At 38.1% G+C, this 18,841-nt stretch overlaps 1 protein-coding gene across 1 annotated transcript in view; it reads left to right on the forward strand.

Moving 5' to 3' along the window:
• Positions 1 to 16,982, forward strand: part of GPRIN3 (GPRIN family member 3) — a 189,938-nt gene extending 172,956 nt beyond the window's left edge. Inside the window, exon 2 of the mRNA XM_075351108.1 lies at positions 9,610 to 16,982. Within this exon, the coding sequence (XP_075207223.1) occupies positions 9,707 to 11,908 (2,202 nt within the window). The 5' untranslated portion in view covers positions 9,610 to 9,706 and the 3' untranslated portion in view covers positions 11,909 to 16,982. The remainder of the gene's footprint in view (positions 1 to 9,609) is intronic.
• The last annotated feature ends 1,859 nt before the right edge of the window (positions 16,983 to 18,841 follow it).

An 18,841-nucleotide genomic window follows, 5' to 3' on the forward strand; every position in this document is an offset into this window, starting at 1 on the left:
TGCTAAGCATCTCTGGGAACTTCTTCAAGACAGTTGGAAAACCATTTCCGGTGACTACGTCTTGAAGCTCATGAAGAGAATGCCAAGAGTGTGCAAAGCAGTAATCAAAGCAAAAGGTGGCTACTTTGAAGAACCTAGAATATAAGACATATTTTCAGTTTTTTCACATTTTTTTAAGTATTTCATTCTACATGTTTTAATTCATAGTTTTGATGCCTTCAATGTGAATCTACAATTTTTATAGTCATGAAAATAAAGAAAATTCTTTAAATGAGGAGGTATGTCCAAACTTTTGGTCTGTACTGTACATGTACATTTCTAGAAATTATAGAATTAATACACGGTGCATTTTAAGACCTACTTCATCACTGAATAACCATGTCAGGTCAATAGTCACTATTTTCATCATCAGACACTGCTTCCTCACTCAGAGTAGAAATAAAGCTTGTTGCTGGTTGACGCGTGATGAAGTAACAACACCAAACATCTGTATCTTCGCCAATGAGACTAGTACTTTTGTAGGATGACATTGACACTGCTGCCTTAACAATCTCCACATCTGCATCCCCCTCTGATTGTATTACGTGGCAACCTCTGTCATTCATGCGCTGTGAAATGAGATTGAAAAGAGACTGTTTGTTCTCTACATTCGAAAGGAAGTTCTCCTTTTTCCCGACAAATTTCGTTCCTTCAGCAATGTTCACTTTGTTACTTGTTCGATTTTTTGCACCGTCGCTGATGGGTAATGTCCTTAGTGTTTGGTCCTCCAATGTAACCATCAAATACCATCGTAGCCTTACCATAGTGCTTTATTGTGAAAGATGCATAGTCTTCAGCGATTGAACAATATGTCTTTCCTTCTGACCACTTCAGTCAATGGAGAAGAGAACCTCCATCAAGAACATAATGTTCCACTTCTGGTACATCCTTGAGTACTGCGTCATCTGAACTCTGTTCTTTTATAGCAGCCATCAGTTTTACTTTATTTGGTTTGCGTAAGTAAGAGATGTTTTGCCCCAAAGAGGGATGGTGGGTATGGTGAAAGTTCATAGGCCATCACCTCATCAAGGGAAAGATCAGCAGTTTGAGACACCACAAGAAACCTTTAGAACAAAAGAGCGGGGTCTATTGTATTGTCCTTAGCAACGTCAATTGCCTCACTGGATGCCAGGGTCTTGGCTTTCATTGACCGCTTGTACTTAACTGAAAACAGTGATTGACCCTCCATTGTTGCCACTATTTCTCTGCCAATGGTAAACTGGTTATTCACATCCTTATTTGCATTGACAACGGTGATAATGTGGCGAAGAGACACTTCATCAGAGAAAGGTGAAAAGGTATCGAATTTATCTGCAATTTTCTCTAGGTCTTCACGATCTCTTCTCGTCCTTGACGTTCTTGCCTCCTTGTGTTGTTCACTGGTGACAAAGCTCTGGCGAGTGAAACCCTGCATTGCATCACTGTAGGAAGAGGACACTGGCACCGACAGAGTCCACAAGGCCCTCTGATGTTCGGACATTCCACTTCCTCTGGTAAAAGAAATATGATTGTAAAAGAAATATGATAGACACTGAAAGGCGAGTCGCCTTTAACATTTTACAGCTTTGGCGGCCATATTCTTTGACGTCACATTTGGACCCTTTGTGGTAACCCTATCTTGGTAAACGTTTAGTATGTTTTTCCCTACATGTAATACTACCAAAAAAAAACAATAAAAGGCTTTCTTGGAATTTGTTCAGGGTAAAGGGTTTTTTTTTTTCGTATTTTGACTGGACTATTGCTGATGCAGCAAACCTAACCTACCTTCTGTCTTGCTCTGCTTAGTTATACCATGGCGTTTGACCTGTGACATGAAAAACTATCTCACAACTTCATCTTTGTAGCAGAGCCTGGCTTTTCATCACCCAGATGTGAGGTCTTTTACATAACTCTTTCCGTTTCATGAATGACTGTTTTTCAACCTACATATGAGAATAATCAATATCTACCGTTTGCTATAATGGGTTATTCATACGCCTGACTACAGTCCTACAAAATCCCTGACTTTGTGCAAGTGTACCAAGAAAGAAATTATGCCGTTTTTATCTCCTTATTGACCTAGGACGTACTGGCATGTCCTTGGTTGTCTCCATGCTGAGTCCATATTTTTTAATGCACATGTTGGCTGATCTGATCAGCCATCATGTGCCTCTAAGAGTGACAGGCAGATCAGAGATCCACCCTCTGTTGTTAACCAGTTAAATTAGAGATTGACAGCGGGATTTAACACGTGCAGGGAGCGTGTCATTCCTTTCCCCCATCAGCGTTCCCATTACGTGATCGAAGAGTGGGGGCTATGGGTGGCATGACAGCCAGGGTCAGCTGATGTGTCCTGTGTCTATCATGACGACCTTCCTGTGGACGCTGGCTGCGAGTCGGCGTTCATAGGAACTCATCATTTCTGCTATGCAGAACGATGCTGATGCTCTGCCTTGTACAGCACAAGTGATCAAATAATCGCAACCTCAAGTCCCTTAGAAAAAAAAGTACAAAAAAAGTTTTTAAAAATAGAAAAAAAATACACAAATCACCCCCCTTTTGTCCCATTGAAAATAAAACAATAAAAAAATAAACATGTTTGGTATTGCTGTGTTTAGAAGTGTCCGATCTATCAAAATATAAAATAAATTAATGCAATCAGTGCACAGCGTAACGGAAAAAAAAAATCAAAACAAAAGAATTAATTTTTGGGGGGGCCACTGCAACATTGAAATAAATTGCATTTGCGCAAAAATGGTATCAGTAAAAACGTCAGCTTAGGACGCAAAAAATAAGCCATCACTAAACTCTGGATCTCGAAAAATAAAAATGTTCTCGGAAAATGGCGGCAAAAGCAAATAATTTTTTTTTTTCTTTACAATTTTCTGAAATTTTTTTCACTACTTATATTGAAAGAAAAGTATACATGTTATCTATGTACTCGTACTGATATGGAAAATCATACCGGCAGATCAGTTTTACCATATACTGAACATTGTTAAAAAGAAAACCTAAAAAAACATTTGTGGAATTCCACTTTTTTTGCAATTTCACCGCACTTGGAATTTTTACCCATTTTCCAGTACACTATATGGTTCCATTCAAAAGTACAACTCGTCCTGCAAAGTAAATGTGTTATGGCTCTTGGAAGAAGAGGAGTAAAAATAGAAAGCCTAAAAACTGAAATTGGCCATGGTGTTAAGTTGTTAAGGCAAAGGGCATCACACCAAACATTGGTTTGATTTAGACTTCTCTTTTATTCATTCACTTTACATTTTGTTAATTGATTAAAGGAAACTTTTAACATTTCTACACACCTCAATATTAAAATTAGAACACCAAGGGGAAAAATCGTGGAAGTATAAAAATCACAGGATTGATAGACATGTTAATAATATGCAAATCATGAACAAAAGGAAATAACATTTTTAAAATATATCACTTTATTTAATATCATCCTTTTCTACTACTTGGCAGCTCCCTTTGCAATCGCCAATCAATCCAGACTCGATCAGAGACAAGTGTAGACATGCTGCATGCCATTGTAGCATGTCAGACTCACAGTAGCAGGAGAACATTCAGCCTGGCATTGTAGTGTTTCAAAATGATTTCTGGAACACTTTCACATTCTCTCATGTAGGCCTCCTCATGATGTTGCCCTTATGGTCTTCAGACCAATCTCCAGATATCATTCTGTCCAAGACAAAAGAAGAATTCATGAGGAATCCTGAGGAGCAGAGATCTCTATTTCAGCTTCTACTGTTGTTGTCTTGTTCTGAAGAATAATGGTATTGAAAGCAGTGGCATGAGATCAATGGAATACATGAAGCTGGATAAATGTCTCGTAGTCCCATTGTGTAGTAAAAGCCTTCTCATGGTTTCTGTAGACACTCTTTGATACCATTGGCTTGGCAGGTGATGTCCGGTTTCCTTGGCAATACAGAATGGATCACTACCCATCATTCTTCTACTCTGAAAATCCGTCCAATCCATCTGGTGCAGAAGTTTGCGTCTATGTGTCCCTTGTTATCATTCCAGTTTGTTGTTGTTCACCCAAGCATTGAAACGCACAATATTTGAACTGTGTTGACATCTTGGCCTACACACATTTCCATCTGCTGGAGTGGGAAAGCAAGTTTTCTCAGATCAAGGATTCTGTCCCTCTCAGTTAATGAAATGTGGCACTGTCAACCAACAGTCTTTATCCAATTTGTAAGGTTTCATGTAGCTAAAAAAAATTCTTTTAATCTGGCTTTTATGTCCCTTCTCTATAAGGCTGCTTTCACACTATGTTTTTTTAACATCCATCATGAACGTTTTTTTAACGCAAAAGCGGATCCTGTTTTTGCAAAGAAAAACACATGCAAACGCATGTGTTATTTTGCAGGATCCTGTCACTTTAAGTTTATGGGCGGGCATTGGAGTCATGTGATCGGGAGTCAGTGGAACTGAACGTGAAAGACTGGGAGCCGACATCTGACAGCTGTGGAGGCTCGTAACCAAGGTAAACATCGGGTAACTTGCTTGGATACCTGATATTTACATTGCTTACGAGCGTCTGCAGCTGCTAGGAGCCGGGCTCCCTGCACACATAACCAAGATAAACATCGGGTAACTAAGACCGCGGTTACCCGATGTTTACCTTGGTTACGAGCGTCCTCCGCTCTCAGGCGGGGGAGACTGATCACCCAGGCTGGTTTCTGTGCATGCCCAGTAGAGCAAGCAGGATCCTGTCTATCAGCATGCCAGCGTTCACCTGCGTTTGCATGCTGTTTAGTCAGGATCCAGCAGTTTGCAGTATTTGAACGCAGCTCAAAAACGCTACAAGTAACGTTTTTGAAAAAAGTTAAAAAACTGCAAGTCGCTGAATCCTCACTATAACGCACGCAAACGCAGGTGAACGCATGTTGACGCGAGTCCATTGCAAATGCATTGAAATGAAAACGCATTTGCACTGGATCCGTTTTTGCGTTAAAAATGTTCATGACGGATGTTAAAAAAACGTAGTGTGAAAGCAGCCTAACACAGCTAGGAGCTAGATGCTTGAAATTTGATCATTTGCAGATATTAGTGACACCTGGTACTTTCTTAGTTTGCTTAACGTTACTACTTGTTCTGCTTGTTGCTGCAGTGTTATGGAGGAGTGCTTTTTTGAAAGCATTCTACTTTGCAGAATTTTTTCCTCACCCACCTAAAACTCATGTTATATATATACACTATTTGAAACATGCAGGACACACAGGTAAATCACAGAATAGTTCAAGCTACCACTCATAAATAATGAGAACAAGATAGACAGAGTCTTTAAATTTGCTTAATAAGAAAAAGCCCATACAAGCCAAAGTTAGAAAGATATTAAATATTTATTATAATGTGCTGTTGGGTACAAAAATATATAACATATACAATAGAACCAGAGGGAAAGGTGCTAAAGGGGAAAGAACCCCACGTGACCCGGAAGATGGAAAGGGAAGATTATTCCTCAGTCGTGATCATAGAGAGATTATTATGGGCAATTGCCCAAGGCCACAAGAAGAGCTGCATCATAACAAAATAAGAAGAAATCCACATGGAGTGACAGGGCCTTCCATGTGCCGTGTAGTAAAAGGCAGCACTACTCACCTACTCATATCACTAGATACCGGGATAAACACGGGGGGACCGTAGACAAAAATATAAGGACAGCTACACATTTATCATACAAGAGCTTTTGACATCGCATTCTAAATCCATAGATATTAATATGTAGTGGTCACTCCTTTGCAGCTAAAACATCTTCCACTCTTCTGGATAGGATTAGTAAAAGATTTTGCATTGTATCTGTGTCAATTTTAGGCCATTAATCCAGAAGAGCATTTGTTAAATCACACACTAATAATCTATGTCATCCCAAAGGTGTTCGATGGGGTTTAGATCAGTTCTGTGTACCATTCAGCTAAGTTCTACACCAAACTCTTCCAAAATGTCTTTTATGGGCCTTGTTTTATGCACAGGTGCATTGTCATACTAAAACAGTAAAGGGCCTTCTTCAAAATGTTCCCACAAAGTTGGAAGCAATTGTCCAAAATGTTTTGATATGCTGAAGCATTAGGAAGGACCCATTATTTCATAAATGTTTGGAAAGGTAGACTACATGGATAGGTGCTTGATTTTATATACTTATGACAATGAGACTGAAGGAGAAACCTGATCAAGATTTTTCAAAGGTGTATCCCTATACATTTGTATATAGTTGCACATATAGCTGGATACATGCAGCGAGCTCGCACACATATCTATGAATATTAGAAAAACAGAGACCTAGTAGAGTGGACCTCATATTTGTTGTAATATACATGGACCCCATAGAATACATACAAAAACTTGTGAACAAGAAGGGGTATTTATCATGTTTTTTTAAGTAAAACTACTGGACCACAGTTGTGAAAAAGTGTACAGTTTTTATTATTACAAAAAGTGCAAATATCAAAAATCACATGTGATGACAGTTAGTAGTTAGACATACATAGTTAAAATCCAATTAGATGAGACAGAGAGAGAAAAAACGTCCCAGGGAGGGAGACAGACTACCCCTTAACTAAAACTGGTAAGAAAGTAGTATTACTATATCCGGGGGGGGGGGGAGCAATTTAAGTAACCAAAAGATATCAATAGTATACCCCCTGGGCTAGTGGAGTGATGGAATGTCCATACATTAGACAGTAACCAACAGGATGAGGTCCAAATCAGGGCCTGAGTACACCAGTATATAACACCACCAGAATAATCTCAGAAAAAAAAAAGAAAAGTCATATAGTGGTGGGTAAATTGGCACCTGAAGGACCTACCTGTGGTATGTATAGCACGCAGAAAGTGAGTCTGTCAGCCTCACATGTGGACCCGGTCCCGACACGTGTTTCGCATGTGCTTCAACGGGAGACCGAATTTTAACTATGTATGTCTAACTACTAACTGTCATCACATGTGATTTTTGATATTTGCACTTTTTGTAATGATAAAAACTGTATACTTTTTCACAACTGTGGTACAGTAGTTTTACTTAAAAAAACATGATAAATACCCCTTCTTGTTCACAAGTTTTTATATCTATGAATATGTAGAAATGCACGTTCATTCCAATATACACATGTAGGATCAGAGCCTTTCTCCTCCGCCCTTCCAGTATCCCTGCCTGGCAGCTGCTCTGTACATAGTGTGCTTGAGATTAATATGCTTAAACATTTTACTGTCTGCTTTTAGCTGGTAAAATGCAGAAAGTCAGAAACTACCTAAGCTGGATTGTATTAGAGATGAAGATTTATATAATTCTGGGGGGATGGGTTGATCTTACAAGATAAACAACTTACAGTTACTTTGGCTCAAACTATAGTAACATGAAAAAGTAAGACACAAAGTAAGATTGTATGTTACAAAAATATTTTGGGGTGCACATACTTTTTCCATTCAGCTTTTAACTCATCATTCCCTACAATTTCAGATGTTTAGCTGCAGTGTTTTATATCAAATGTAATGTATTTTTCTTTATTTGCTCCTTCTATACATGATGGGTTTTTTTAGGCTATACAGAATTTTTGAGTTTTCATGATCTCCCAAGACTTTGCTGTTATTTGGATTACTAGCAGATTATGTATGTTTGGTAAAAGTCCCAGGGACTGTATGAAAGTGTGTTTGCTTAAATAAACTCCACAAAAGTATGCCATTTCAAGACATGAGATAATAAGGTATAGTTTGGTAGTTGCTTATATTATTATTAGCATCCTTTTTAGGTTTTGGAACATGTATATTTCACAATTTGGCCTTTCTTTAGTTTGTAGGGTACTGTAGTAACAAAATTAGAAGAATAGAAAACCTACCCCGGAAATAAGTCCTAGCATGTTTGGACAGGATTTCTGTAGTATGCTTGAAATATAAGCCCTAGTCCAAAAATAAGCCCTAGTTACAGTCATAGCCAGTGTTAGGGGGAGTAAAACTTCGCAATTTCTTAGGACCTCCATTCTTTTAGGGAAACATTTGGATTCCAAGGTTAAGATTGTTTAAGGACCTTTGATGACTTCATAGTCATGGGACCAAAGGTCTCTTAATTGCAGAAGTCTAAAAAGAACTGAACAGGACTGGTATGCAGGACTGGCATTGGGGAGAAGTTAGAACAAACTGGGCAATCTTACAAGGCCCCCATTGTCATAGGGGCCCCTGCATTTATATCCTGATGATAAGACTACTTATGGACCTTTGTGACATCACGTCATGTGACCAAAGGCCTCTTAATTGTAGGAGTTTAAAGCTAAAGAGGAGATAGACTGGTATGTATGTGCAGTGTGTCTATGTGTGTGGATAGACAGATTTGCATTGTCAATATATTAATTTTCATACATATTTTTATGAACTAATAAAATAAGTATTTTTCAGAAAAATATTAATGCTAGTGTATAATATCATAATGTATTAGCATAGTACCACAACTTTCTTCTTTAGTCTAACAAAAGAATCTATGTTCTCTCTACAGTGTTGCAAATAGTTATTTATTCTTTTGTAAAGGACACTTAAAGGGGTTGTCCGAAACCGAACAGTGAACCCAATACTCAATATTCACTCATTACTTCTCTTTGGAGCAGGAGAGTGAGCCCACTGGCAGTGCTCATTAAAAAGGAAAGAATAGGGAAGGTTGGTGACATACCGTTTACAGGTGAAAAAGGAAGCATGGTAAGTGACAGCAGCCCAGGCCCCCTAATGACGCCCTGTTTGAGAATCCCAGTACATGCGAGGAGATTCAAGCAAAACATTATTGGAAGTGGTAAAAACAAAACAAAGGAATTTAACATACAGAGAGAATGGTAGGGAATGTTTAAATGATTTATATTAGAAAAATTGTTAGATTTTTTTAGATTAAATAGTTACATATTGAGTATTGGGTTCAGTGTTAGGTTTCAGATATCTTTAATAATTCATACCGAATGATAATAAGCTTTTGATGTTAAATTAGACAAAAGTATATGTGTCTTAGGGCAGAGTCACATTGGTGTATGACTCGCATGAGTGCAATGTGAGAAAATCTTGCATTGCTCTCGGCTCCATTTCAGACAATGCTGCAGCTCACAGCTGCGAGTTTTTCCTCAGCCCTAAACCTACTGTGGAAAAAATGGCAGCATGCTGCGATTGTTTGCAAGTCTCTCATCACTCACACCCATACAGGTCTATGGGTGCAAGTAAAACATCCGACTGCACTGGGATGTCATCCTAGTGCAGTGCGATATACACACAGGCTGACAATGGAGGAGATTGAGAGATCACGCTCTCCCTCTCCTTCGCATCTGTGATCTGATCGCACACAGGATCGGATCATAGTTGCATGACACTCAGCTCCCACTCGCAATAACATATCGCATCTAATGCTCTGTCATCGGATGCCATATGCTTGTGTGACTCTACCCTTTTGCTAATATACTTGATCTGTGCATAAAACACTGGGTTAAATAGTAAGTTCACTGGGATTTTAGAATATGAACTTCATTTTATGTATCAGATTTTTTTTCATTTTACGTTATATTTTTTCCCAAAATTTATGATTAAAACTCTTCATTTTTTCTCATACAGGTTTGAAAACTGAAGACCCAATCCTTGTTTGTTCAGCAGTTGCCTTTTAAAACGTAGTAATTCTGCTTGAAGATTTTGTCCAAGAAAATCAAATTCCATGGGGACTGTACCGGATCCTTCAGGGTCTGACAAGGCGTCACCTACGTCTAAAGAGGAGGAATGCCCTCCTATATCCCAGGAGGATGCTCTCCAGCTTAAACGGGCAACTTCAAATAACAATGGGAATGTTGCACAAATCACAGGCATATGTTCTACAGATCTAAATTGCAAAACATCCACAGAAAGTCCTAGTGATGAAAATATGCGTGAACTTGAAGAACAGCAAACCAGTAAAACATTATCATCATTGAGGACTTGCACACAATCAGTTACTTTGCCACCCTTGGATTCAACAAGTACAGAATCACAAGCCATCAATGAAACTAGTCAAGATGCTGCCACCAGTAACAACGCAATACAGTTACAGTCATCTCCTGTATCATCTAGTGCTACATCTTCTACGCTGCCAACTGAGAAACCAGAAACTGAAGAGAGTCACTTGCCAAAAGATGAAACTGTGCTTCAAACAGAATCTGTAAATCAAGTAGGTGGTAGTAATACAAGTACACAGATGTCTGAAATGTCAAAAAATGTGGATAATAAATTATTAGATAATGACAAAAATGGGCGCATTCCTTCTCCGAGCCAAGAAACAGTAACTGAGAATACACAGACAGAAACAAGTCTCAACTCAGATCCAGCACAAGATGAAGCAAAGATGGAAGATCTTGACAATGAACCTTCAATTGTGGAGTGTTTACAATTTAGTCTGACTGAGGAAGAGGTGAATACAAATGGTGATCATAATACTCTGGATTTACAGTTAGTTTGCAAGTTTAAGGAAATGGGTACAATGACATCTCAACTCGAGAGCTGGGCTAAGCAAGATGCTGAAGTACAGGCTGTAGCAAATGTAGAAAATAAATCTGTGTCCACTAGTCCGAGCATATTAGCTGCATTTCTGAAATCCAGTTCTCCAGTGCTTAAAGAAAGGCAAGAACAAGTGTGTATAATATATCAGGGCAACCCGGGAAATCCTCAGATGGACCGTGCTAGTTTTGCATTACATTCACAGTTGTCTCAAAACCACTTAGCTCCAAAAGTACGATATCAACCTTCTGACCAAATGGGTCCTCAGCCGCTACAGTTGCACACAAAGAGTCCTCCTGATATGATGCGGTCCCCCTTTCAGAGACCAGAGCTAGCAAGAAATTCACAGGTTTTATATAGAAGTGAGTTAGATGGGCAAGGGTTGTGTCTTAGAGAAAACCACCCTAAGCCACAGATGCAAATGGTTAATGCCTCTCCAGTTTTAATGAATGTAAAACCTGTTTACCAAATCAATATAGAGAATAGCAATCAACCCAAAGCTTGCCAGATGACAAAGGACAAGTTTAATGAGCAGGCTCAGTTCAGAGCAGCTCATGATCTGGGCAGCAAAGCTAGGCTCCATCATTTAAGTGGAATAGAAAACATCCAACTACATAATATTCGGCAAGACAGTGAACAGATAGACACTCTCAATGTCCCGGGCGAAGGTAGCTCTGATCGCAAACCTTTTCATTTTAAAATTACTAATGAACAGGGTTCAACCCAGGCTATAATCACCACAGATATAAAAAAGCCAAAGAAGGAAGAAAGGCCCACTCCACTTCATGTTGAAGTTGAAGTCAATAGTACTATTGGTGCCACTGGAGGTCAAATAGAAGAAATACTTGAGGTTTTGGTTAGGAAAGATCAAGATGATGGAGAACATGCCAAAACGTCAAGCAGTCTAAGTGTGCAAACCAGACCGGCTACAGATCAGAGTGCAGGACAGCTCACACCTCGACTAAGAAAAGCTAGGGAAGAGAAAAAGGAACCAACTCTAGTCACCTTACCTACCTCTGAACCTCCCAAGTCAACTGGAAAAAAGTCAAGTCCAGGTTCAAGTGCAGAGGCTAAAACCCAGGCAAAGCAGCCATCTAAAAGTGTGAAAGATGTGGTATGGGATGAACAGGGCATGACATGGGAAGTTTATGGAGCTTCTATGGACCCAGAGGCCTTAGGAATTGCTATACAGAACCACTTGCAAAGACAAATCAGAGAACATGAAAAAATGATTAGGGCTCAATTAAAGCAAAACCGAAAATCGATTTGTTCCGATTCTTCAGGTAAAAAGCACAAAAGAAGACAGCACAGGGTATTTCAATCAATACTCAAGAATTTCAGACGACCTAACTGCTGTAGTCATCCTCCTGCTTCTGCGGTCGTAGAATAATTTTCTGTAAAATTGTTAAAAGTCAATTGCCACATCAACTAGTAGCTAAATTTGTTTTTTTTTGCACTTAAGAATGTCATAGAATTTTTTTATTTGATTACTGTACAGGGTTTTGGGTGACTACCACATCACTCTATTTTGTAATGCAATCCATTTAATTTTTATTTTGATTTTCGTGAATATTAATGGATAAATTCACATTGTCTTTCCGGAAGCATCATTTGATAACAGTTTTATATGTATTGAATTTGTAATTTCATCTCAGTAGGAAAAAAAGAATGAAACTGAGCTCCTGAAATGACAATAAGTGTGCCGTTAAATGCAGTGCCAGAAACGCCTTTTCACATCGGCCTTTTTTGCCTCTGAAGTTGATAAAAGGATGATTGACAATGAGTTGTATATTAGAGCAATACAAGAGCAGCACAGATGTCTGCACCCTTTTAGTATTACCTTCAATATGGAATAGCACATTCTTTATCCAGAAACAGGGTCTTTGTACTACATACAGTCCAGAAGAAAAAATGTATAGACACATCAAAGCACCAGCTCAGTGCACAATGGTTACATACTGTAATGTATCACACTTCACCGGGGTTCCATACCGTCCATAGAAAGTAGAATAATTTACTATTTCGCCATTGGCCAATTTTGTTATATTTCTATGACTTTTATGTACTGTTTTTAGAAGATAAAGGCTCCTGTGATACATAGGTACCTGTCTTTGTATGTTTCGTACAGTACTAAAATGTGTGTTCTTGTGTATTATATTCTTGCCATTGAATAAAAGGAACGAAAAGTCCACTGTAATAACTTCCAATGACAAAATAACTTGATCTTGATAGTCAGCTCTGGTAGCCATCTTTATAACAAAATAAATTATATGTTGGTAATCTTGGAGAAATACGTAGAATTGGTCACAAAGCACATTCATATGAAGAACAGAAATCATTTTACGAATAGCATATAAGCCGAAATATACAAATGCATATATCTCAATTTATTAGAGGACCCAACGTTTTATTTGATAAGTTGTTACAATTTTGGAGGAGAATTTATTTTGATTAGTGCAAAAGAATATTTTATTCCTAAAAGCTATCAATCAGATTAAAATCCTAGCTCTTTAAATTACTCTTGAAAAATAAAAATCAGTGACCCATATGAATCACCTTCGCTTCATTGGCAGTGGTGTTAATAAGTCTCTTAGGGTTTTTTAACACATCAGATTTTGGCACATGTTCTAACCTTTCATTTTATGGATAGATCAAGAACCGACCCATCACAGTTAATGTCCTTTTTTTACAAACCGATTGTCCGCAAAAATAAAACAGAGACATGTCTTTTTTAGATTCGTGTTGTCTCCAATATGTCAATGGCCCCATGAAAAAAAATGATAGCACACTGATATCATTTGTGTGATGAGATTTTTTTTTCTCCACGTATGAGAAAAAATGACATAAAATCAGGCTGAGCCTTACAATAAGAAATGTGGGAAAGGAAACCATATCAACTTCACCATTCATTGACCACTATATGTCACTGATGTTATTTAAGTATTTCTCCCTATGTGGATGAAAAATATCATGTGGACATACATATATTGTACCCAAAAAATAGAACTATGATATATTTTTAGCATATGGGAGTGTTATGAAATTCCCAAAGAAAATTACTTGTCAGAAATAGTTTCAGTAAACATCTCTTTTCTATGACAAAAGGTAGATACAGTTGAAACCAGACGTTTCCATACACTATCTCAAAAGACACATATGCATGTTTTTCTCACCATTTGACATGAAATCAGAATAAACCTTTCCCGGTTTAGGTCAATTAGGAACCAAAATTATTGATATTTGCCAAATGCCAGAATAATGAGAGAGAATGTTTTAGGCCTCTTTTACACGTCCGTGAAAATCACGCACGTTTTTCACGGACGTGTCAAAGGTGCGTATTGCCCGTGGTCCGTGTGTGTTACGTGTGAGCCGATTGCGTTCCGTGTGACACCCGTGATGCCAGAGAAAGCGTGGACATGTCTACGTGTGGTGCACTCGGTCACACGTATGCTCCACTCGTACATACAGTCCATGGCAGAATACGCACGTGAATGCAGACCCATTGATTTTAATGGGTCTACGTGTGCCAGTGTCTCCGGTACGTGAGACAACTGACCATAAAAGTACTGGAGGCACGCACGTGTGAAAAAGGCCTTAAGGCATTTTTATTTCTGCAAAGTCAAGATTTTACATACATTTCATTAGTATTTGATACCATTGCCCTTAAACTGTATGACTTGGGTCAAAAATTTTGGATCTCCTTCCACAGGCTTCTCACAATAGTTGGTAGGAATAGGGGCCCATTCCTCCTGACAAAACTGGTGTAACTGAGCCATGTTTGTAGGTCGCCTTGCTTGCACCTGCTTTTTCAGCTTTGTCCATAAATTTTCAATAGCATTGAGATCAGAGATTTCCGATGGCCACTCCAAAACATTGACTTTGTTATCCTTAAGCCACTTGCATATAATTGTTTGTACAGATGAAGGAGGCACCTTTAGGTATCTGGAAATTGCATCCAAGGATGAGCCAGACTTGTGCAAGTCCACGATTCTCTTTCTGAGATCTTGGCTGATTTCTTTGACTTTCATATGATGCTACATAAAGAAGCAGTGTGTTTGAGGTGTGCATTAAAATACATCCAAAGGTGTGTCTCTAATTAAATCCGATGTTGCAAATAAACCTATCAGAAGATTCCAAAGACATGACATCATCATATGAGCTGTCCCATATTGTTTAAAGGCATAGTACGCTTTTATAAACGCAAATATAAATAATTTTGGTAATTCTAATTGACCTAAAACGGGAAAGGTTTATTCTGATTTCATGTCAATGAGAAAAACATGCATTTGTGTCTTTAGATAGTGTATGTAAACTTTTGGTTTCAACAATTAAATAAAATGGCCATATATATCGTATAAATGTCAGCCAAGTGCTCCCTGGTGACAAATGTAGTAAATGCATATATGATAGACTATTTCTGACATAGATGTCACAGTAAATCATATACATTTAAGGAGTGAAATTGTTAATTTTTCATGCTGAATATTTCCATTACATGTGATTTCTGACTTCAGACCTTTCTAAACATGTATTGTACTGTGATTCGCTGTGGATTTTTGGCGTAGAATGAATACCTCAAATCCACCAGTGAGGCTATGTTCATACCTGCATTTAGACATTTTGTTTGACTGTTCTTTTTTTAGGGACTTTCATTTGGAATTTGGAACAGAAGCAAAAAGGGCCAAACTGATTATTACAGGGTCCTTCTACTGTAGGTACCATTTTGTGTCAATTTTTAAAATGGAAAAAAAATGTTTTTTCTTCTATTCTCGGATTTAAGGGGTAAGGTTTCTCCTTGTGGAGAGTGATATGTCAAGTCTGGCATGCTAATATAAGGAGACTTAAACGCCTACAATGCTCCTCTGAGAAATATATGCATATTGCCTCTTCAGGGAGGAAGAGGATTTGAACTATAGCACCACCTATTGGCAATAGTCATCCTAAAAATCAATATTGATCTTTTAACGAGCCTTGTCATGTGACTTGGATATATAAGCCAAACTAGAATCTCAATTTATAGACACAGTGTTTAAGGGGTTTGCCCCTCATCAGTGCAAGCATAAGATCTGATTTGGCTATGTGAGAGGCTAAGACTTGGATCTAAGGGGTAATGTTTCTCCTTGTGTTTAGCGCCATGCCAGGTTTGGCATGCCAGGATGAGGAGACTTAAACATTTTGCATGTTCTTGGGGAAATTAAATATGCACAGTGCCTTTTCAGAGAGGAAAAGGACTTGAACTCTAGTACCTGTCATGTCACTTTAAACAAGGAGAAACCTTACCCTTTAGATCCACCTTTTAGCCTTTCACTTAGCCAAATCAGATCTCATACTGACAAGGGGCAATACCCTGAAACATGATATCTGCAAAATGAGATTCTGGTTTTGATTATATCCTAAGTCATATAGAAAGGCTCATTAAAGGGTCTATATTGACTTTTAGGATTGCGACATCCAATAGGTGGCACTAGAGTTCAAGTCCTCTTCCTCTCTGAAGATGTAATGTGCATATTCCTCTATTGTAAAAACAGACACCTTTTGTAGATAAGCACAGCACGTCTGTAGAAGGTGCTCAAGTAGGATCCAATTCCGTGAATAGTTAATATTGACACTTGGCACTCCAATTGTAGAAATAATGATTTATTGAAAAATCAAGACTATACTGTATACAGCACAGACATTTTGGTCCAGTATGGACCTTGATCATTGCGCACTCTTAAAGTCTATTCATGCTTCAGGGAAAGCAGGTGCTGTGTAGCAATCACGGTGTCCACAGCTGTAATGAGAGCGCTGTCAGAGGTAAACACTGTGATTGCTACACAGCGCCTGCTTTCCCTGAAGCGTTATCAGACTTGAACAGTGCGTATTGATGAAGATCCATACCGGACCGAAACATCTGTGCTGTATATAGTCTAAATTTTCAATAAATAATTATTTCTACAATTGGCGTGCCAAGTGTCAATACAGACAATACAGACACCTAACAGACCTCATCAGTGGCATCCAACTGCTTCCTCTTGCATAAGTAATGTGTGGGTCTTATGGTCCTATGCTTTAAACGGTAATTATGTTTGTCTCTTCATAAAAACAAGGATACATCACCATATCACCAGCCACAGCGCTGCTGCGCTGGCTAAACCCAGGACCTTTATCCTCAAGCGACTCTTGACTAAGACCCAGGCGGGGTCAAAACATCATTGAATGACTTCACAGTCGCCTCAATAAATTTAAATATTTTTTTGCATCATAATCTATGAGAGCAGTGAATTTATTTATTATCTTGGATTGGACCCATTTTTTACTTGCACCACCACCCACTTGTCTGAGTGCAGACCAATTTTTTTGATCTTTCTAAAATCAAAACAGACAAAATATCTGAATGCAAGTGTGAACGTAGCCTAACACATATTAAGCGTGTTACACTTAAGGGTACTTTACATGCTGCGACATCGCTAGCGATCTCGTTAGCGATGTGAAATTCTAGATCGCAAGTGCGATCTTTTGGGATCGCACATAGGTCATTTTACGCATGTGCGATCCCGATCGCACTTGCGATCTAGAATTTCACATCGCTAATGTGATCGCTAGCGATGTCGTAGTCTGTAAAGTATCCTTTAGAAACAAGGGAGGGATAAGAATATCTCTCAGTGGGAACAATGGAGTCCGCATGAAGCTTGTAGTCAATGTTTCATGCTTTATCACTGACCTCATTTTCATTAAACATATTATTAAACTGTAAAAGTTAAGACGCTGTACTTAGGCATGCATATCGGATAATGTGCTACTACTTAGCAATATCTCACGTCATCCAAACAACCACTGTTTTTATTTCTGAAGCCTTCTGTCTCCAGCACACACAGAACTGCAGTTTTAAAGGATTTTCCATCCATGAGTATAGAAGGATTAATCAGAATGACCAAATTATCAATCCATGCTAATCCGAGGACATGCTTAACACTGCGCTGCTGGGTGACCCAAATGCATGCTGGGTATAATGTGCATATTGCCCAGAAGTAAATAAGATAGAATAGAGGGTGCATTTATTTTGTTCTAGAATTGATGTCATTTCTGCTCCTTTCTTGACTACGCTTCCTCTAAAAGCAATAGAAAAAGCTTCAATGTAAATAAATGCATTGACTTCATTTGCAACATATTTCCAAAATGTATCAGAACCGTGTGATGAAGTGTACAATGAGTTAATGTATATTAATTCATATTTGCAGCAATCTGTCAGTCTATGTGAATGTAGTATTTCAATTATTGTAGCCCACAAATTTAAGCAAATGGTGTACTAATAGAATTTGGACTCCATGTTTGTCCCATCTTTCTAGGCCACATTCAGTGTTTTCCAATATGTGAAATAGACAGATGGAGTTGATTGATGTCGATGTCAATGTAAACACATTACATAAAACTAATCGAATAGTCTTCATCAGTTACATTGAAATCCATATAACCTGTATGTATTGTAATGTTATAAAAAAACAGATATTCCTGAATGTCCTTCTACGTGTAAAGAGAAAAAAAAGACATTTTTTATTTGAGCGAATATTTTCTGGCACACTTTTCAGAGCTAAACCATCAAGATAAACTATAAGAATGGAAATGATATAAATAATTTTGATTTTTATTATAGTAGTATGTAACATTTCTGAAAATATATCTGAAATAAGTAAATGCACTTGTGTCACAGATCTGTAATAAATATATATACATACATGAAACTTGTTTGCTATGATCAATGATGTTGCACACTTTTATTGCCAATTGGCTATTGTATTGTAATATTATTATTATTACTATTATTATTATTATTATTTTTATTATGTTAAGTTTCTTCTTATTTTAATGCAGAATATTATTTCTTCTTACAACCTGGAAACTGTTAGGAAACAGAATGGGGGATTTTTATTATGGGTTTTGTGGGTGACTCTTTAGTATATTTTGTGCCCCATAACCTACTGATTGGTCTCCCAGACATAAAAGAAAACTCTTGTTCAGAATTTTTAGACTTCTATAGGGCAGACGAATGCAAAAAGTTTGTGCCATATGCTGACATAGGCACAACAATTTTATCTCTGGGTAGCCTGTTTTACTAGATGGGAAAGACTGGGCTCCTACACTATAGTGTAAAACCACAGGAAACTACAACAAGTATCTACAGTTCTGTATGTTAAGGAAGAGAAAAACAAGGAGAAAACATAGCTCACTAGAGAATGTAAGATGAAATGCAGTGCTTGAGTAACCTGGTCCGGCTCCCAGGTGAACAACAGAAAGGATTAGAGCAATTAGTCCAGCATCCACAGTAGATTAAAAAAACACTTTA

The sequence above is a fragment of the Anomaloglossus baeobatrachus genome, chromosome 1 (genome assembly GCF_048569485.1).
Source record: "Anomaloglossus baeobatrachus isolate aAnoBae1 chromosome 1, aAnoBae1.hap1, whole genome shotgun sequence".
Classification (NCBI taxonomy): Eukaryota; Metazoa; Chordata; class Amphibia; order Anura; family Aromobatidae; genus Anomaloglossus; species Anomaloglossus baeobatrachus.